At 42.1% G+C, this 21,938-nt stretch overlaps 2 protein-coding genes across 3 annotated transcripts; both read right to left on the bottom strand.

Moving 5' to 3' along the window:
• Positions 1-740: 740 nt before the first annotated feature.
• mmp9 (matrix metallopeptidase 9) lies at positions 741-5,270 on the bottom strand. Its single transcript, XM_018666068.2, has 13 exons — positions 4,940-5,270; positions 4,410-4,648; positions 4,130-4,278; positions 3,883-4,011; positions 3,587-3,760; positions 3,285-3,458; positions 3,018-3,191; positions 2,758-2,913; positions 2,458-2,662; positions 2,214-2,353; positions 1,966-2,116; positions 1,567-1,670; positions 741-1,430 (listed from the first exon to the last, which is right to left on the bottom strand). The coding sequence occupies exons 1-13, from the start codon at positions 5,075-5,077 to the stop codon at positions 1,312-1,314; spliced, it is 2,052 nt and encodes a 683-aa protein (XP_018521584.1). The 5' UTR covers positions 5,078-5,270; the 3' UTR covers positions 741-1,311.
• A 9,265-nt stretch (positions 5,271-14,535) lies between these two features.
• Positions 14,536-20,817, bottom strand: adora1b (adenosine A1 receptor b). Of its 2 annotated transcripts, XR_001960004.2 has the most exons (3): positions 19,574-20,817; positions 16,730-17,772; positions 14,536-16,382 (listed from the first exon to the last, which is right to left on the bottom strand). XR_001960004.2 is itself a non-coding variant. In XM_018666123.2 (2 exons), the coding sequence occupies exons 1-2, from the start codon at positions 19,912-19,914 to the stop codon at positions 16,941-16,943; spliced, it is 1,173 nt and encodes a 390-aa protein (XP_018521639.1). In that variant the 5' UTR covers positions 19,915-20,817; the 3' UTR covers positions 14,536-16,940. The 2 variants fall into 2 exon arrangements, 1 of the variants encoding a protein (XP_018521639.1); XM_018666123.2 differs by having other exon boundaries at positions 14,536-17,772.
• Positions 20,818-21,938: the final 1,121 nt, after the last annotated feature.

Consider the following 21,938-nt stretch of genomic DNA (forward strand, 5'->3'; position numbering starts at 1 on the left):
CTTTGTATAGTGCAATGCAGTTCAACCACACCACAAACTACAAAATAAGGACACAGCTGATACAGCACCCCCCTGAAACAGTTTCAATAAACACTAAAAACATTTTAACCTTCATGGAAGAGGATTTATTGCAGGTCTGTTGTATTAGAGTGCATTAGTTTTAGCTTGTGTACCTAATAAAACTACCAACTCAATGTATTACAGCCCATGTACCTTACTCTTACTGTGCACTGTTTCACTCCTTACCAAACATTATTGGGATATGTGGGAGAAAAAATTAAAAAGGGGGGTGCTCAGTTTACACATACATTCTGCAGACAGCTACACCCACACTCTGAGGTTTTATTAATGTCTTCTTTTTCATTTTAAGATTTGAAATAAAGACAAGTTGAAAAATGGGTCTGTAGTTTTGAAAATTAGCTTCTTGCAGGCATGTTCATCCAGCAACTCACAAAAAGTATGCTGAAGTAGAAATCAAACATACCTGTCTCAAATACCCAGCTATGAAAGGCTGCTGCTGTCATCTGAGGAGGAAGAGCTAAAGTAATGTAGGGATATAATATATAGGTGAAGGTGGATCTTTGATGAGGAACGTAGTAATTACCAATTATTTTGATTACATAGTAAGTACAAGGTATGTGGGCTGTTGTTACTCCCATTACTCTTGTCTTTGTGAGCTGTATTGTGTTACCTCAGTGTTGTGGGAGTGTGGATTGAGTGAGGCAGCTGACTGGGGCAGGTAGTTATCACAGAATGTTTATTGCATTGAAAGTTAAAACTTTAATACAAAACACACCAGTCTCATAAATAATTTCAGTGAAGGAGACATGCATTGTCTTCCAGTGCAAGTAACTGGCTTCGAAGCCATGTTCAGAAATACACAAATAGAATTATACAATACAAATAAGCTTTAGGACACAAAAATAATATTAGATATTGCTATAAATACCAAAATAATCAAATACTGTTAAGAGTCTGAACCCGTCAGACATAAAGAAATTATTCAGAAAATCTGGAATCTGAACATTTGAGAATATTTTAAGTTGTGGTTATTTTCTTAAATTTTAGGCTACCATAGCATCGTATCAGTTCACAGATTATCAGGCTGAAGGCAACTCAGTGCCAAAGATCACAAGTTGCTTTCCTGTACTGGGCTTTTGACTTGTTTATAGGCCAGTACTGTATGTTTGTCAATGATGGCCAATTATTTACATCCCAGAAAGCACACACATCATACAACAGGCGCTACACACAGACACTGCATCACATTCTCCCTGACACCAGATCTTGAGCTCATGTGCGTTCATTTCCTCAGTAGCGAGAGTGAGAAGAGCACTTGAGGAGGTCGTATTTCACGTAGCCAACACGGTCGACCTGCCTGCGGGAGTTCATACGCCAGTAAAATTGGTCCCGGCAGAAGTACATGTGACCTACAGCAGAAATATTAAAAATAAATCAATTGGATCCTAAGAATCTAAATGTAGATTCTTACGTGCAACTGTCTACTGCTAAAGCACTTAAAAAATTGAGAGTAAAGAAACATTTGAATTTAATAGATCTGTTTACCTTTGTACTGGAACACATCATGAGCATCACTGGGGACGCCACCGAAGATGGCATCTGTGTATTTAGGGTATCCATTGTCGATTTTCTGGGCCTTCACATCAAGCCTGTGTTGATCAGACACAAAACCATACCAGAGAATGTCATTAAAAATGGCAGAGACAGTCAGTCATCCTTCTCTTAAAGCACAGACTTTAACAATGTTGTAAAAACACTCATTTTAACAGTAAGGTCGGCTGAACAACCACAGAGGAGGTGGGGGTTTAACTGCGGTGTTAAAAGACCAAATAAGTCTTAAAGAGGAGCAGACGTGGTTCAATTTTAGCTGAAAATCCCCCAGCAACAACGCTCTTCCCAACCTGCTATTGATTTAAATGTGTCCAAAACACAATTTAAACTCACCTCCAGAAGCTCGCTCCACTGAAGAGCAGCACTTTGCCTTTCCCTCTCTGCAGCGCTCCTTCCACCTTCTGAATGGTGTTGGGCAGACCAAGCTTCTCAATGCTGCGGGGACCCAGAAGACTCTGCCCTGTGTACACCCAGAATCGGGTTCCTACGTAGAAAAAAAAAGATAAAATGAAGCTAGTCTGCACTTCTGGTTTATGTGTTAGTGGTCTTTTATGTATTTACATTGTATTAAGCTTTCTTACCTGAGAAGAAGTACAATTTCTTGGTCAGAAGGTCCTCGAAAGCAGAGTCAATGACTGCTGGCAGAGCTGGCCACCTTTGAGAGATAGAAAACGATCCCTGGAGTTCTCCGTCACCCTCTCTGGACCTCTTCCAGTAATTTCTGTCAATCAGCACACAAAATCAACACATCAGCACTGCTGCTGCTTTTTGTTTCTGTTGTTGTTTTTACTTCTGTTACAAAGAGGAATAGACTGATGTGCTCACCCATCCTTGAAGAAATGCAGCTCGCCCTCAATCACAGTGATGGTGTCGAATTTGTCCAACTTGCAGGCATCGTTGGTTGGGTCCGGTCTTGCGGTGGTGGTGGTGGTGGGTTTGGTGGGGTCAGTGGAGTCAGTGGGGCCTGGGTTGGGGGCAGTGGTAGGGGTGTTGGGCTGGGGAGGAGTGGGATCAGGGCCTGTTCTGCGTCCTGACAAAAAAAAAAGAACAGTGATGGTTGAAAGAAATTGAAATTGCAAAATTCTGATTGTTGTTGTTGTTGTAAGCAGCCTGTTATGACCTTACCATACAGATACTGAATGCCTTCAATATCATCTCTGTGCAGGGAGAAGTCCTCCACGTAGCTGTACATGGGGTACATGAGGGCATCTCTAATGCTGGAGTGATCCAGGCCAAGGGCATGTCCAAACTCATGGGCTGCCACCAGGAACAGACTGTAACCTGAAACACACACAGAGAGGAATATTGATAAATGACTGGTTCAAATACATGTCTATAGCACTTTACCCACTCTACTTTCTGTGTCTTATGTTTATGTTACTCACCCTGGTCAGGACAGAAGCCCCATTTCTTGTCTTCATCATAGTTGTCAGTGGTACTGCACCACAACTTGCCATCTCCTCGTCCCTCGCTGGTGCAGGAGTTGTACTCTTTACCCAGGAACACAAAGGGGAAGTGGCAGGGCTCTCCCTCAGAATTGCCACCGATTACAGCAGTGTCTGGCCAAACAGAGACATAACAACCACAGTAAGAACAGAAGCCATTGTGCAAGCACTCCACATTGTTTATGCGCTGTGTTTCCTGTCACTCACCACGACTGGGACAGAATCCAAACTTCTTGTCTTGGTCAAAGTTGTCTGTGGTGGCACACCAGCGGTAACCATCATTACGGCCCTCTGTGGTACAGCTGTCATATTCCTCCTCCAGAAAGACGAAGGGGAAGACGCACTTGGCTCCGTCGGCGTTTCCTCCGAATGTGTACAGAACTGTCAGGATGAGAATCAGGGGTGAGGATGAGCAAGCGAGGTGACTCAGCATGTCAGAAAAACATATGCCCTAGTCTAAGTGACCCCTGACCTATGATTTCCCCAGGCGAATGAACTGTCAAGCTTACGTTCACTTGGGCAGAAGCCGTATTTCTTGTCTCTGCTGTAGTCAGCTGTGGTGGCGCACCACGGCAGGTCGTCCGTACGGCCATCAGTAGTACAGGTGGTGTAGGTTTTGCCCTCGAAAGTGAAGGGGAAGTGGCACATGGCACCGTCCGCATTCCCATAGCGAGTCTTCACAGCTTGGTGGACACAATGAAATGCATTGATTTAATGCAGTGTATAATGTGAACACCAGGGGGAGACAACTACACATGAATTGTTCATGAGGGAGAAGTATCTTTTGATATGTGCGACTCATTACCTGGTCCTTTACCCAGGGTCCAGTACTCATCATCATCAAAGTGGGCGTCTCCCTGCAGACCCTCACCAGGGGGATAGGCATGGGCCAGAAGACCATCCTTACCATCGAATGGGTATGGGTCTCCATGGTCTGAATGGATAATTAAATGACACATCAATCTTTGATTTCAGTGCAATACGTGTTTAGTACAAATTAACAATTCAGCACATCTGATAGCAGATGTAATGGCCACCTTACAAGCACATACCACGTTTTCCAAATGAAATCATGATGTCAGCTGTTCCATCAAAGAGGCGGGTAAAAGTCAGAGGGGTCACATCACTCCACACCTTGAAGGCTCTGGCAAAGGCGTCATCAATCACAGCACTATCCATGTCTGGAGAATAGTTAAGGATCCTGTAGAGAAGAGTAGAATGTCAGTGTCAGTGATGATACTTGGTGATACATCTCCATCAGAGATTTTCAGATATTCCATTACAAAGCAAATTATTACGTCAACAACTCTGTTTGTAGATTGTATCCTTTACCTGTAAGTGACGTCATTATGGTCCCATTTGAGGTCCCCGTCAAAGGTTTTGTAGTTGGCGACATCAGGAACTCCACAGCGAGGCCGTTTCATGGCCTCCAGGGTGGATTTGTCCAGCTGTCCGGTCTCCTCCAGCCCCATCTGCTTCTGCATCTCCTTCAAAGCCTTGGAGGTGGACACCATGGACTGGAAACCACTGCGCTGCACTGTCTCCAAGTAGCCAAACCTCTTGAGATAAGTCTGGAGGAGAACATGACAAACCACATCAGTGAGCATGTGAAGCAGGATAGAATGGATAATTATGAAGTAAACTTTTTTTTATGGAAAACAAATTAAATTCTGTCCTCATGTTTCAGTGACATCTGCTTTCACAGTAACAGTAATAGCTTGAATTTAGAAGAAAATATTTTTCTCTTAATTAAAATTAGGCGAGGGATCTCTGTTCAGGTAATTACCTCCCTGCACAGCTTGATTGCATTCTGTTTCAGGGATTTCAGTCTATCAAGACAAAATGAACCATCTGCTACTCACTTCTGCCAGCTCCGTATCAGTCATGTTTTTGATGATGTCTCCTGGGAAGGTGACGGAGATGGACTTGAGGGGACGGCTCCAGCCATCCTGTACGCTTATCCCCAAAACCAGACACACAACTAAAGCACAGCCCCTCATGATGAGACCTACTGTGGATTGCTGCAAAATGTAACAAAAAAAAAACCCTGCTCAGCAGTGAACAAGTGCTCAGCCAAAAGTATTCAAAAAGCTTCTCCACTGAAGATCAACAGTGTTTCTTCCTCAGTGCCGGCTTCCCTCTGTTTTGACTGGTGGCTCCTGTTGTTGTCTCTCTCCTTTGTGCCCTTGGTTGTGGACCTTGTATTTATGTAGAGTAACTTCTTAGTCACTTAACCTCGTCCCCACCCACTGCCAACCTCAAACCTCCCACCTACATCTTGACAGACTGTCTTGTTGAATGAACATGGGGAATTTCCAAAATATCCACATTTAGCATCACCTAACAGCTGATGAGTGGTTAACTAATTGTTCCTTTTTGGACAATTTTCAAGCAAAAAGGGCGTGGTCTTGGGTAAACAATGGTAGCGGTGAATAAGACCAATTATGGCAAATTATTATGGTTGCATTCATGTCATGTTAATAAAATAATGCATGCTGCCTGAAAAATCTCACACAAATTATTAACCAAATGACAAATTACTATAAGCTCTTTAAGTTGCTATTATCTTGTAAATTTACATAATAAAAACTGGAATAAAAAACTTTCAGGAAATAACCTAAAGAGAACTCAAAGAGCTCAGTGCACATTGTCGTTATTCTTTAATTCATTGCAGAAGTGTTCTTGCACATGTTTTTGTATTTCTACCTGCATAGAACACACACATCATGCGACTACCCAGACACTTCTGTTATTTCTATGCTCAAAGTAGTGATATAAAAAAAAGTTTGGTTCCGCTTTTTTCATAAATAGAAATTTCCTCTTTATCTAAAGTTAGTTTCTGAATACAATGTCAAATTAGGTCAAGCAAAAAGAAATATAGGGAAAAAAACCACACTGCTGTTTTTATTTTCTAAGGTGGTAAAACTAATTATCTGTATTTCTTGAGTTCATTGTTTTAAGATTTTAATGATGAATGACTAAGTGGTGGCAGAAATTCCCATGCGTTCAGATTAAATTCTTGGCAGGATTTTTGGGAACTACCTGCTTCATCATCATTTCACATTGTTGCTGATGCAACGTCTGCACTGGCATCACTCCCCAAATGACCCAATCCATTAGCAGTAATATCTTAGCAATGTCTCATTTTGTAATGACTTGTTAATTGTTTGGTAATGAGTAACAAAAAGCCTGTTTTCCCTACAGAGGATCTTACTTCAACTACTTCTACTAAACTACTTCTACTTCTATTTCTCCTGCACATCAAAAGAACAACTTGTGTGTCGGCCGATCTGTAATCTTGAGAATACCAAATATGTGCAGTGGAGTGTGCGAATGCTGGCTGTATGTTGATATTTTAGGGTAAGTGAGAACCAAGGTGTTGTGGGGAAGGATGTGTCTCAGCCAGCTTATCATTACTCACTGTGTTCCCACGTAAATTGCCAGAGCTGCAGATGAGGGCATTACTTAGTTCCTCCACTGCATTTTCAGATGCACATAAATAAACAATTCTTTTAAACTGATAAGTCAGAATACTCCATGTAAAATAGAGACACCTCACCTCCCCTGCAGAATAATGGTTTTCAAAATCACACAAGTGTGTGCAGCTGAGACAGACATACCTTATTTGGATAATTCTAATGAATTAAATGCACATCTCATGTCTTACACATTTTCCGGTGACTTACCTTTTATGGTAAACGTTCCAACTTTGTACCAAAGACGAAATTGTGTGAAATTTTGTACCTGTGGTTTGTTCATATTTGGATTTATGGTTTCCTGATGTGGTTGATGCATCACACATTTTGACATTTGTGTCATTCACACCCTGTTTGCTAACTTACAGTTGACGTATCTAAGAAATGTTGCCATTTTCTCAGTAAACACTTCTGCTTTGTTGTAATGTTGTGTTGTTGTAATGATGTCTTTAATGTTTTTCATGATTTAAAACATTGGCTCAGCCAAGTTGCAGCCGTGGGAATATATATTTTGCATAGATGGATCAATGTAAGTCCCCAGTGCTGATAGCACATATATTTTTCCATATTTTGACGATACTAACAGGTTAAAACACAAGAGGGATTCAAAATGTTAATTACCTTCATTGTATAATGCCTTTTGCCCTTTGCTGACTCTCATTTTATATGCACATTATTTACATGATCAAGTACAAGTACAACATATTGTTCCTGGAAAATAGTAAATGTATAACATACATACACACACACACACACACGCGCGCGCACACACACACACACACACACACACACACCAGCTACAGTGTACTTAAATTTTACACATTTATATACTACACATATTTTTGGGCTGAAGGATTATGTTTCATTCAGACTAAAACAGGTCTATCCAGCTTCAAATTGAATGCTCAACACAACACACACAAGCACAAGGTTTTTTCTGTTTATATGTGTCTCCTCAGCAGATCCCCAGGCCTCCTTTGAAAACATCTGCCACTGATTTTACATGGCGTCACAGCCTTAATGAATATGGCTCCATGTATTTTAACAAATGCCACATTTCATTTGGTTTCGCCACTTTGCTCCCAAAAAGACGTCTGGCACAGAACCTCGAAAAATACGCATTTTTTGTGTGGCATTCTTCCCAAAATTTCCCTCAATCACAACACAGGCTGTTGGCACACACCACGCAGCTATATGAGGAGGTGGCCAACTGCGTCATCAGAGAGCTGGATAATATCATAGTAGAGCAGCGAGACCCTCATTGTTTACGTGGGCAGGATTAGTTCAACTGTGTAACAACAGCCGTGTAAGACAGAAAAGTCGTCATTTCTCCTGGGGCTACCAAAATACAGGGAGACACAGAATACTACAAAACACTACTGCATATCACAGACATGGTCTGAATGTTGGCATTTTAAGGTCAGTAACTGCTCAGGGTGAAAACTGTGATTATGTGTGGAGCATAGCTTTACATATGAAGTCATGTATTCCTTCCAAAACCCAGTGTATTTCATGCCCTGATTTTCTTTAACTGTCCTAGATTTTTCGGTGTTTACAGTCCAGCGCTGTACTGCAAGTTTTGCAACTCTGTCCTTAATTGTGACATGCCCTGTTTAGTTTTAAAGCTGGCTTGTTAAAGCAAACTGTTTACATCTTATGGTATGTTTCTAGCAGGCAGTTATAAATGCAAAGATCACTTCCTGTCTGCCACAGTTGATGTGGTTCCTTGGCCAGCTTCCTTGTTCAGCTGTGTCGTGTTTTATGACGACTGGTTTGTTGACTCTGCGGTGGGACACGGAGACTGTGCAACAGCGCAGTACCGTCCGTGTTTGATGTGGAGGAAACGTTACCCCATCACCAGGTACTTTACCCAGTCCTGCTGAGTCTGCCAGGCCTTGCAGTTATTCTGGGAGTAGTTTTGTTTTTATACCCCACTAAACTCCCATAACAGTTTACTTTGGCTTTTGCCTCTGTGTTTCCTTTGTTTTATTTTTAATCGTTCTATGTTGTTCACTTCATTATTACAATAACAATGAATTGTAAACAGCGATGAACAGCATGTGTGATGTACTGTCTCTGGATATTTATAGCCCTTTCTAATTAGTGAAGATACTATGCATGCTTGTGGGTGAAAATGGCTAACAAGGAGCACAACAAACAAAACAAGTGACACAACCAAAACAAAAGCTGATCAAAACAGGCAATTGCCGGGGCGGAGACCATGTTGTGCCCTCCAAGCCCACAAGTGTCACTCATACAGCAGCTTGTCTGTAATGAGTCATATGTCAGCATGCTCAGTTTGACAGAAACAATTCCACGAACAAACTTTAAAAAGTTGCCATAAAGTTGTGTACAGTTGTCTGAATGGGACTGTAGGAGCATGAGAGGACACAGGTTTGACTCATTCCTCCCCGGAGCTGACATGAGTGTTACTTCTGCTTCACCAAACATTAGATCAAAATCTAGACTATTACTCACCTTTGGGATTATTTCTTGCTAAACACTTGTTCACACAATATTTTTGCATAACTAATAAACTTCTATAAAGGTACAGAGAGAGAAAAGATGGATTCAAATAACACAAATAACACAAAAATATAACCATTTTCAACATTTTTAGATGCATTATAGCACTTCCAGATCCCGAAAGGGCAATAATACCGTTAATAACAATCCTAATAGTGTTATCTAATAGTGTGTCATCCTGTGACACACTACACCCAAGATGAAGAGTATAAAATAGCAGGTTAGGTTAAAGTAGGTCATTCTGAGATGACTTCTGATTCTGTGACACAACAAAATACAGATAATAGCTGTGTTGATGTGATACTCTTGAAACCTTGAATCGGTCATCTGGTTCACATTAGCAACAATGATGACTTTTCTTAATCTGATGTGGGAGAAGCTGGAGTTCCACCACACTGCCAGGGATGAAAGCGCAGTACCAGGTCAACTTGATCAAAGTTGGTCCAAAAAAGCATGTCATATAAACCATTTTTGCTTATCACTGTTTTCTTTCCAATTGCTCTGGCACTAATTGTTTGGTTGCAACCACAGCCCAGAACTGCACACTTCCTCTGCTTCCACTCAGGTACTCTACAGGATTAGCACACAAGCTGATGATTAAAACAGGATATGACAGACAGTCCTTAAACCAAAGGGATGCATGTAAACTAATGTTTTGCAATGACTTGGTGTAGATCATCTTAGTTGTGAAATTATCAAGACAGTAAATAAGGGATATATATATATATATATATATATATATATATATATATATACATATGTGTGTGTGTGTATATATATATATATATACATATGTGTGTGTGTGTGTGTGTGTGTTTTTGTTTGTTTGTTTTTGCATTTTCTCTCTTCATTAGTGACAGTACAGAGAAGGAAGAAAATGGTGGAAGTTAGAGATGGGGAACGACACGAGTTTTCCGGCTGGAAGTGAACCACGGACGCTGCGGTTCATCGTCGGCGCCTTAACCCTGAGGCCGCCCCAGGGAGATATAATCTTAAGCAATACTGTAGACAATTTGTATGAGTTCATATAATTATATAATATCAGTAAAAAGCAGCAGGCGGGTTTGGCTGACAGCCATGCAAGAGGGTAGAGTACGTCAACTGAGGCGTGGGCTGCCAGCACAGAACGAGTCCAGGCAGGCAGAGTTGTGCTGACTTTATGGACAGCCATCCTCACCACCACTGTTAAAAGCTAATTACTGTAAGTCATAAGCAGTGGCCTTTATGGGCGTTCCATCCTCTGCCATCCAAAGCACAGCCACAGGGTGTCACTCCCTGGGCCACGATGTGAGCTCTGATTACACCAAACATTATTATTGCTTATTTAACTCCATTTGGAGCAACGCCTCCATAACTCTTTTAAAGAGTTGTTTTCAAAATCTGCCATGAGAAACAGAGGGCCTGTAAACCAAAACAAAAAAATACTTTGTTACAGATAACATTGTGCTGTCATCCAAACAAAGTGTATAACAAGGAGGTCATGTATGGTGAGGTCCATTCAACAGGTTTTTAAAATCACTGACTCAGGAAATGGGAAGAGGTTGGGAATTTACCCTTCTTGATAAAGGACAAGCAGCTGATAGCGGGCGGGAAGTGAGTCAGGCTCAGCACTTCAGCTGCCTCTGCACACTTTGGCTCAGACTTGTTGAGGCAGGCAGTTATTCTCCCTTTTGATGTGTGTTTGCTGGGGTTTAAACTCAGCGTAACTGCATGTGGGATTGCAGAGGTTTGAACTCACATGGCCTAAAATAAATGCAACATTTCCCTCCAGGACAAAAACCTAGATTGTTGCGCAAACACTGTGTCATTTTCCTGTAATGCAGCAAAACAACTTGAACCCTGACATTACTGTTCGTGGTTATACATCTGCTGATGACTCTGCCTGTGTCACAGCAGCAGGCGGCGATACATCCAGCAAAACATTATCTCAAGCATAGCATTTTTCCATAAGCAACCTGTTTTAAAAGGCTGGTGTAAAGCAATGAATACAATCCGGACCTCATAGTCTTTTTTTATCCTGTACAGTATACTGACATTCATAAGCGGGTCCCTTGACAACAGGAACAACATTCTGGGTACAGAGGCAGCATGTGCGGGATCTTATATGGATGTGGGAACATTTTCTGGATCATACTTTTAGGATCTCTCTGAACTTCAAACAACTGTTTCATGCTCACAAAATCTACAATGATAAAAAAAAAGTTTGTTTGAGATAAAAATAGACGATAAACTGTCTTGGAAATTCTACTGTGCATTTTTTTGAAGTGCAAATCCTTGTTTTAGTTTTTGCTCTGCTGAACTGTGTAACGCACATCCAACTTAAGCACGCGGCCCTACATACTGAACAGTGGTGCTGGTATGTGGAGGTCAAATCTGCACTGTGGTGCTGCCATTATAGAGGAAAATGACTATATGAAATTTATAATCTGGTGGATTCAGTTTCTATCTGAGCACAGTATATCATGTGGCTGAATTTGTCATTATGTGCAACAGTGCACTGAATCATGCGTTTTTTTGTTTTAATTACTTTTATTCCCATTCCAAGATCTAATTCTAGATATGTCTTGGGGATATTAATTAATTTTTCTTCAAGGAGCCAAGCAGGTCTTTGGAACTACCATCAGAAGATTTTAGATAAAAGTCTATGGACGCTGAACTGGCCATCAGGACCTGTGGGAGAAGCTTAATGAAGGAACCCAGATGTGACCTTGGTGCCCTCCCTCAGAGAGCCAGATCTACAGTGAGTCCTCCAGGCACTGCTAAATTTTAATCACACATAGAGCCAAAAATAATCTTTACCAGCAGGCGGCGCTCTGTTACAAGGACAGTCAATGAGGCCAAAAGAGAAAAAAATAAAAAATAGAGCTATGGTACTGAGAATTAGTGTCAGGAAGAAAATGCAGCATCAAGCTTTAACAGCCACATACTGTATATGGAAAATCTCTCATTTACCCAAGGCAGTGAATTATGCTGCTAACAAAGCAGAAAACCATCACTGCTGGATCTGCCCCATAAAACTTCCTTTTGAATGAAATCCTGTGAACCATTTATTGCATCTTCTCTTTAGTCAGGGTTCACATATGAGGCAATTTTCTCTGCATTTTACAAGCTTGCTTCAAGGCTGATCTTTCAAAATACCTCCTGAGGCAGAGATTTGATAAAAAAAGGGAGCTAAAATATTGATGTTGTTCTAATTTTGTAAGCCTGTTTGGTGAATAATTGATTGTTAGGGGAAATGAGTTTGTTTTCTTTGCAGCGCCCTAATGCTGATTTATTGAAGGGTTTTCACACATGCTGTGAGACTTTATTGCTATTTCTGAGAGGTCCAGTGAGTGGGAAGAACCAGTATCTAAAGGACTGTGAAAGACAATTGATTGCACAGTTTAGTTTTTCATCACCTTTAGGTAAAATTCACAGCTTAAGATGATGGCAGCTAATCAGCTTTGTATAATTGCTTGGTTATATCTCAACTGTTTATCTAAGAGGTGTTGCATATCATTACATCTTATCAGGCCGTGTTCGGTTGTTACTGGATGCAAATTTTCCATCTGCTGTAAATTTGCATCCACTCTTTTAAAAAAAAATTCTCATTTTTATGCTTATTATTTTAGATGCAGCCTCTCGTTAGCTCCAATGCCAACTGGAAATTGATGTTGCCACATTGCTGTGTCATAACACAGAGAAGTCTGACACAGATGCTCTTACAGCACAATTGGTGGCCTTGTTTTTATGACTGATTGCTTTTCTGTGAACTCATGTGTGCAAAACAATGTAAACAGCAGCCCGCTGTTTTTGAAGGCAGATATTCCTCCATGTTTCACTGTATAACACCATCATACTGTGGATGCTGGTGTGACCTATAGTGTTTCTCCCACATAGGTGTTATCTTTCTCCCAGCCTTTAAAAGTCTGTGTTAGAGGCGTGTTACAGCTGTTCTCTGAGACAGATGTTGCAATGGTATATAAAGTGTTCTGACAAGAGGCCTTGTTTCCCATCATGCAGCAGCGGCACCGGGGGCACAACACTCTCGCTTATTCATGACGCCTGATCAGAGCCCAGGTAGATCAAACCGTTCCTCCATTTTTAATGAAAAAAAAAGCCCTTCACTGGGACATAAATATCCCGCCATTCATTTTCCTCTCAGCCTGCCTTCATGAAGGTACAGATAGTCACTGGGGAGTTGAGCAGTATTTGTCAGTTAGAGCTTTGGCTAAAGTACAAAGCAACATACTGACCTGCAACATACTTGACACAAATCATCTAGAGGAAACATCGAACTATCCAAACAGGTGAATTTCAACAAAGAAGACAAAGGCAGGCACAGACGTGTTAGAGGTCACTGGCACTCTTGTTATTGCAGTACTCATTCCAAACACATCATTACATCAACTCACAATTCTCACACATTCTTGGGGATTTCCCTTGCAAATGTGCACCGAATCATTTACTGCAGCTAATGAGCAAATGTTGCTTCCATAAAGTCAGAGTTTGCTATACCCTGAACCTGAGTTGTTTGTACTGGAGAATGTGAGTATGAAGTGATGTAAAGAGAGGCTCCTCTCCTTCCCTCAGGATCTGCGGTAACAGCCACATTAGCCCCAAGGACGGTGGGTCACTGCAGGGAAAGGTCACCTCTGCTGTTCTATTAGAAATACACAGCTCTGGTATTTCCTTTCCACTTATTTGTAGTTCTTATCTGAAGTCTCCTTCTATTTGATATTCAATCCTGCCCTGAAACTCAGCATCATTGTCCAGGAAACCAAGCCAATATGATAAGAATAGCCCCACAGAGTGAATTATTAGTGATATACTGTATGTAAAACATTCCTACAGTTGAACCAGATTATTGATTTGTTTAGCCTTGTGGTCAGCATTATATTGTATAAGAGTGTGCACATATTCGGTATATTTTTTGCAGTATGGTTTCTGGACATGTTGTATCTGAAAGAGGCGACTGAAGAGAATCAGTCAACAGCTTGAGACATGGAGACCTCACAGACACAGCAAGAGTGAGCAGGCCTCACTCGGATAATGTGGTTTTTCCAGGAACATCAGACGTCACCAGATATCAAAGGAATTCACATACAGAGGAGAGAAATGGGCTGTCAGAGCTGTGACAACTCTTGACTGTTATCTAAGAGCCCCTCGCTGCATTATTGCACCGTGGTAATGAGAATTCTGACAGCGCTGCTGAGCTGCAGCAAGGTACCAGTGGAAAGTTGAGACATCCAGGGCTTAAAGTGTTGATTGTAGAAATGAGGAAGTGCTGAGTCATTGAGAGGACTGAATAAGTAGAAAAGAACCCATATATGGTTCTTAAAAAAATAAAAAATAAATCACGCAATGGGTGGGAGGGTGGTTGTATGAGTGAAGCCTCAGTTAACATACAGGAAGTGCTGCTTTTATGTGAGGAAGGAACAGACTGATAAGGGCTATTAGCGCCTATCGTTACACCATTTACTTTTTTTTTTTTTTTTTTTTTTTTTGCACACCACATTCGCACACCCAGCTGAGGGACATTTGTTGCATGTCATGCATCTCTCTCTCACAATGTTTTCTGTCTGTGTCTTCACTAATAGTCAAATAATAGTAAACCAGAAAACCAAAACAATGAGCTGAGAGGATTTGCTGATTCATTAATTCTAATCGCCACTTTCATACACGAGCAGTCCTATGATTAATTGTTGTGACATAAAAAAATAGTTATTGTAGTCACAATGAGTGCACTACAAATTTGTATTTGACTTTGCATGTCTCCCAGAAATTATGTTTATATATCATCAAATTGGTTTTCCAGTTACGTTGTACTGAGAACCACTATGTTCACTATGAAGCAACGGTTTTTGAGTCACTGCAGGGAGGTGGTCAGAGCGGAAAACACAGGACACAGGAGACTGGGATTCTCCCTGTCTGTGGTTATGTTTAGTATGTTTAGGCAGCGAGTTTAGGTTATGGAAACTTTGTGATTTCGGTTACCTTTTGATAAACACATCTCATACTGAAAGTCACTGCAGACCTTTTCTGTGTTAAACCAGGCGAGGATCTTTCCCAAACCTTAATGAAGTGCTGTGAGTAACTATAGCCATGAAAAAGTTTCATAATGTTGTAGTCATTATGAGCAATTACTGTAGTGCAAGACTGGATGATTTGGAAGTGGGCATCTAATTATCAGAACAGAAAACATAATCTGGTTAGCATTATGTTTCCTTCAAAACATTGCTGTTGCAAATGAGTTGTATATAGACATTATTTCTGGGAGAGAGGGTTGGACTGTGTGCTCAGTTGTCACTTTTTTTCCAGAAGTCATTCATCAAGCTAGGAAATAACATAAAACAATAGTATCACAAATATGTATATTCCACTGTTCTATTGGAATAAAAATTGAAAACCTAACCTATAAATAGCATTACCTATAGAAAGCACATAATTATTAAACATTTATTCATTCGATTTTTTTCCTCAAATGTGTGTTATGTACAGTCCACCTGGTCTATACATTTAGACAAAACAAGATACAGGTGGTGTGGATTGCATTAAGCTTGACACCGTCATTTCAGCCAGTGTTCATTGCTTGTTCCTGACGGGAAGATGTCTGTCAAGACAGCATGAGAAAATGTCTTAACTTTACGTAAGAGATTGTCACCCACTTAGGAGAGCATCGGTGAATTGTCTTAGCCAGAGCTCAGAGTCTTCACAAGAGACAAAACAAAATTACTTTACATTCTCATACAGTGTTTTTTATGTCAGTGGCACTGAACATAGTTTAATTACTGAGCTATAGATGCCCCAGTTTGGCATTATGCAAAATGTTGAGCTTACAGTGTAGTAAAGGTACTCACAATCTTCAGGTTGTCTATTCTAATCCATTTCATACTAGTTAAAATATTGAATAAGGCCATGAAAGCCACTGTCTGTAGTGGTAAGTTGCGATAAGGATATTACCAGTCCATGTAAGGGAAAAAAAGGAAAATCCCACTCTCACCACCAGCTGGCATGGAGGCTGGATAAACATGAGCTTTAAGTGCATCTTGGCTCTCTCCCCCGTGGCTAGCTTTCATCCTGCAGACACGAGTCTCCTGCATGCAGTTTCTAAAAGGTTAAAGCCTCCAATTCCCTCCAGCTGTTTGCGTCTTATCCCTGTCCATCTCCTTTGTAATGGATCAGTGCTGCTGGATCACTGAGGGACTCAGCTCCAGTGGAGAAGAGTTAGGGGATTACAAAACTCTTCCATCAGCACACACCTCCTCGCTGCAAATGTCTCCCGTAGTGCTAGTTGCTCTGCCACTGTTGTGCGATTAAGACCCTGAAGAAGAGATGAGTGTTCACAGCTGTGCTGATGTAGTCTCTTATTTACATTATCATTACATTCATATTCTTCAGCCACTGTCATTTAAAACATACACACAGTATTACAGAAGTAAGATTAACCTGCTCTACTGAACGTATAAATGTTCACTTTATAGCAAGGTTTAATATTTGATAATCTGATACTGACCAACCACAATGACTTATATTGCACATTTTGTAATTTTCACACCAACTGTTTCACCATAATGTACGAAATCGTTAAAGCTTAATGTCTTCAGTCTGTTACTAAGATAGACACAGTCGCCTTCAAAACGACTTCCATTATTGCAAGTTTATAGATACCCTTTTTTCTTCTCTGACCAAACTTTCAGTTAATCCACTCCTCCTGAGTTAAGATAAATTATCTTCCATTATTTATTATCCATGTCACTTCAGCCACTACAGCCTTGATGCATTTCATACTCCTCATTAGACTACATTTAAATGAGAAGACAGCCAGTGCTTGTGCACTGATCATTATTTTCCCAGCCTGCTATCTGCGCCATTCCTCGGCTTATACTGCATTCTGCTCCAGTAACGGCGGATGTTCTTTAGGTTGCTGCGGTGGTTCCGTCCTCTGGTTCTGCTGCTGGTCAGGTGGAGGTGCAGGCTGCTGCTGTTGCTGCGGCTGCTGCTGCAGCGGTGGTGGTGGATCAGATTTAAGGATTTCCTTCTGGGGAGGCTGCGGAGGTGTCGCCTGCTGCGGCTCCGGATTGGGCATCTCTTTCCTGTCGCTAGGCTGAATCTCCAGAGCTGGAGTGTCCTTGCAGCAGAAGTACTGCTGCCAGATTTTCCGGAAGGCTGTGCGGAACTTCTTAATGCGGAAAGCGTAGACAATTGGGTTGACAGCAGAGTTGCCATGGGTGAGCAGGATGGCGATGTAAAGGAGGACTATGGGCTTCTTGCAGTCAGGGCAGAAGAGTGTGATGCAGTTGATGATGTGGAGTGGGAGCCAGCTGATAGCAAAGAGGAAAAGAACCAGGGCCAGAGATTTAGCAAGATTCAGCTCCTTGTCATAGTATTTGTTGGGGTCTGTGTGACTGGTTGTGAACTTCTTATTGTTTAGTTGCTTGTGGATCATGTAGAAGATCTCTGCATAGATAACCAGCATGAGAAGCAGGGGTGGCAGCACCCAGCCGAAAAAATTGAAATACACCATGTAGTCCATGCTGATGACGTTTTCGAACTGGCAGGTGATAATGAGGTCCGAGCTGTTGGAACTGCTCTGCTGGAGACGCCTCAGGTTGTTCCAGCCCAACATGGGTGTGAGCCCCACGACAAAAGCCACCGTCCAGCATATCACCACAGCGAGTCCCGCACGCCGAGGGGTCACCACCCGCTTGTACCTGCACGAGCAAACAATACAGCATCACGTCAGCACTTTTTCTCACAGCACTGCCGGGACACGCGTGCTTTCTTTTTTTTACTTCATTTTTCATTTTGGCAGTGTCCTTGTGACAAAAAGTGTGGTTCACACAAAAAAAGAGTTATCATTTAAACCACAACCTTCTAGACACTTTACACAAAGCTCCTTGCAGCACATATTTCCACTTGAACGAGACAGTCTCTGCAAACCCTTATCACTAAACCTTGTCCTTTGCAGCACTGCTGCTTTTCATGCTTCTTTTGTTCAGGGCAAAACTGAATTATAGTTCTTAAAATTGGCTGAATATTACCCACTAATTTATTTCAGCAGTACAGTGGATACAAGCTGCAGTACAATACCAGGAAAGGCTTTAAAGGTTTGGCTTTTTCATTGTTTATAGTGTTTTATGGATAAGAAGCAGGAAGCAGAGGAAGGTAAAAGGCTCCAGAGCTCTAAAATCTTATCACCTCTGTCTTGTGACCAAGAAATGAGACAGACAGACTCAGCCGGATAAAAACTGTAATCTGATCCAGCTGAAGTTGGAAAATGTGTGGAGTAACAATTGATTCCTCCTGGATTACTAATACTTGATATTTACAGAGTTGGATGTTGTAATTGTGAGAGAAATGTTAGCATTACAATAACCTGACCTTTGCTCAAGTGTAGCCTGAAGCGAAACAAACCCCTGCAATTTAGCCTGGCTGTCACAGGTGCCACGTGTTGGATTAGTATTGATTAGGGATATGAGTGTTAAGTTAGGTCTGTGTCTGAAGCACAGCAAGAAGATCGTTATTCACACGCTGAGCCTGGAGAGCGGCCTGTTCTGAAAAGATCAGATACTGATCTAACAGGGAGTGTGAGAAAACATGTAATGGTGCAAGAAACACAATCTTATGTTATTCATAAACTCCAACTTCTGCTGTATTTATACTCCCTTCTGATAACAGCTATAAGTTGAGAAGGAAGTGGCAGTAGCTACTCCCTAGTGAGTGTATTTCTGATTTAAATAACATGAGCAAAGACTTACAAAGTTGTTGTAGCAGACACAACTATGTACTGAGCTTGGATGGTTTAATACAAAACAAGACTGAGAGGTCAAAAGCTAAAATGCATGATTAAGTGCTATCGCCTGGAAGACTTAGACAGGAGATTAAAGTCTGAGGATACCGCAGACAATATTCTCAGACAATAAATTCTGCTCCTCTGCTAAGCTTATCTTTTTAGCCTTTCAGCACCACTGCTCAGCCTTTTGTTTCAGCCTGGCATGATAAACCACTGGTGGTCCTGTGCATCAAATACAAAGAGGGGAGACTGAGCACTGCTGACAGCAAACCTGGCCTCTTTTGTGCCCTGAAGAAACACAATAAAAAAAAAAGAGATTCTCCTGTGTACAACCCCACCCTCAAAATGTACTCATTCTGTCACTGTACTACCTTTCCACACATATTAGAGATCCTGAGGACAGAGGGACTAATTGAAGCTGTTAGTTGATCAGCCATGCTCTGGTTAGCTGTCATGTCACTGGTGGTGAGTAAGATCTATATGCCTATAAAGGGACTGGCATCCTGTGAAGTGAAACAAGACCCATGAGGAAATCAATGCCTGGAAACACAGCACTGGAGCTCTAGTGACTTGTGTTGTGTGTGAGGAGGCTTTTCATGGAAATAAAACAAGTGCCATAATTGTCATCACCATCACCATCACCTTTCCATGTGGGACAAAGTAAATCAATGCCCTCTATGCTCCTTCTTTTCATGCGTGGGCTGTGAAAATCCCATTACCTGGTTGGGATCTTGACCCTGAGATAGCGGTCAATCGCAATGGCCAGGAGGGCGAGGATTGAACTTTGCGTCAGCACCAGCACCGTGCACGCCACGAGCAGGCAGCTGTAAAAGTGAGTTTGAAGTCCGATGCTGATAGTAATAGCCAGGGGGATGACGAGGGCTCCCACTGCAATATCTGCCAGAGCGAGGGAGACGATGAAACAAAACGTGGTGTCTCGCAACGATTTATTAATTTTCACCGCCCAAACCACCATCACGTTCCCGATCACTGACGCGACTGCAATCACCACCTCCATCCCTATGTAGAGCGTCTCCGCCGAGAAAAGTGCTCCGGGCATCCTTGCAGATAATTGTGTCCTTGATAAGAACAAGATTTATTTCAGTGGAGCAGCCCTGTTAGAAGCCAGCGGAGCAGTCCTTGACTGTGTGCGTGTGGCACTACAGTATTTTCCAAACGAGCTGTGCGTCCATCAGTTTCACGGTGCCCACATCATTCTCCTGGTTATCGCCTAGAAGTTGCAAGAAAAAAAATCCATATTTTTCGTAAGGGAAGAACAAGCAGCATATCTAAGGGTGAGGGCTTTTCCTCTGGAGCAGGTGCTGTGGTCTGGAGGCTGTTGTGTGTCGCTCCCGCTCTGTGCCCTGCGCCTCCACTTGGCTGAATACACCTGCTCCTACTGAGAGCAGCATCCTTCCCGTGCGCTCCGATTTATCCAAGAGGGCGCTTTATCTCCAGCGGTCTACGTTGTTCTTACTTTAGCAAGATGTTTTATTTTTTCAAAAAACAAAGCAAATGCAAAAATCTTGTGGAGAAAAGCGCGCACAGTTCCATCTCCTGCGCAGTCGGGTGCTCCAGTCTCCAGCTCTCTCTCTCTCTCTCCTCTCCCTCCTTGTGATTTCAGTAAAGAGCAATAATGGAGCTGTCTAATAGCAGTGTGATTTTCCTCGCGTTTTTTGTTCCATTTACATTTGCAGTTTTAGTTCCTGTGAAATACATCATCTCGAAACCACCCGAGCTTTATCTATTTCCTGTAGACAGCTTAATTTTTGATGTATAAATAAATAACACTTCGCTGTAGCCCTCTGCGGGACCGTCCCGAGGAAGTCAGGTACAGTGCATAGGTGGTTTGAGCTCCCACTCTTTTTTCTAATAACGCCATGCACGCCTTTCTCCCACGCCCTTTGTGAACATTGCTCACTTGCCCATTGTTCTGATAAGTGGCGAGGCAGTGAACCGCCACAGCTGACAGAAAAAACAACACAGATAAAGCTTTTGAAAATGGCAGCAAGCATATATACAAGTCCCTGAGTGATAGAGGTCTGAGGTCTGAGTCAACAGTGGTACAATTATGGAAGCACACAATACAAGGCCCTCTTGTTTTCCTCCTTTACCCACATACACTTCATTTAACTCAAGACACCTCAGAGAAGCATATGTCTGTAATACCAAACAGATATTCAGGTCATTCTAAATATATCGTTGTGCTTCAGACTTCAAAGACCTCCACTCTGAGTCTAGGGGGCAGCCCTATCCACCAAACTAACAGGAAATCTATAACTGGACTGGAAACCTTATTACTGATTTAAGTTTACTGATTTAAGTTTATTGATCATCTGTAGCTATATCAGAAAAGGATATTTTCTGCTTCTGACTTTGTCCGCTCTGGAGCAGGAATCCAGTGACAACAATTGCTGCTGTGGCACTCTGAGAAACACACAATGAAACCTTGAGCAGCCAAGCACTACAAACAAGTGAGCTACAGCACTGACATCTTGTGCTCCCTCAGCAGGGGTTCGAAGGTCAACAGTAGGCAGCAGTGTGAGCTCTGACCGCAGCAGGATCTCTTGGTTTTCACATGCGGGGTGGGAATGACTGTGCAGGACTGGAAGTGAGAGGGTCCCAGATGGTGCAGCACATTCACTCACTGTAACTTATGTAACACGGAGGAAGGCAGAGTGAGTGGCCGTCCAGTGTTTCAGCTGAGAGTTGGCACGTGAGTCAGAGTGAAACAAAAACAAACAGCAAAGCAGGGTAACAGCTTTCTGTGGTCCGAGCTCACACCGGCAAACGGTGTGTGTTGGTGGGACGGCCAACAGTCAGCAGAAGCTTTGCCGGAGACAGCTTCCGTCTGTGACCAGCATCACAGGCGCAGGCGTCAGCGTGAGGTATAGAGGTCAGCCAGTATGCGCTGGCGAGGGAAGCAGCCATATGGTCTTGTTGCAATGATTGGTACCCGACCCGCTTGTGACATTTTAATGAGTGGAGGCATCATGGTAACAATTGTTATACGGTGTGAGCTGTCAACGCCATAGGCCAACATGGCAAGAGAACATCAAGAGAGATTCTGAAAGTTTTTTCAAT

This window comes from Lates calcarifer, linkage group LG6, assembly GCF_001640805.2.
Source record: "Lates calcarifer isolate ASB-BC8 linkage group LG6, TLL_Latcal_v3, whole genome shotgun sequence".
NCBI classification, from domain to species: Eukaryota; Metazoa; Chordata; class Actinopteri; family Centropomidae; genus Lates; species Lates calcarifer.

What these genes read in the sequence shown, in the direction of transcription:
- mmp9 (XM_018666068.2), bottom strand. Translation starts at nt 5,077, where the DNA reads ATGAGGGGCTGTGCTTTAGTTGTGTGTCTGGTTTTGGGGATAAGCGTA. An exon ending in CATAATGACGTCACTTACAG is followed by an intron (nt 4,279 to 4,409) that starts GTAAAGGATACA and finishes TCTTCTCTACAG; the next exon opens with GATCCTTAACTATTCTCCAG. An exon ending in CTGCATTTCTTCAAGGATGG is followed by an intron (nt 2,354 to 2,457) that starts GTGAGCACATCA and finishes GCTGATTGACAG; the next exon opens with AAATTACTGGAAGAGGTCCA.
- adora1b (XM_018666123.2), bottom strand. Translation starts at nt 19,914, where the DNA reads ATGCCCGGAGCACTTTTCTCGGCGGAGACGCTCTACATAGGGATGGAG. An exon ending in AGGGTCAAGATCCCAACCAG is followed by an intron (nt 17,773 to 19,573) that starts GTAATGGGATTT and finishes TTGCTCGTGCAG; the next exon opens with GTACAAGCGGGTGGTGACCC.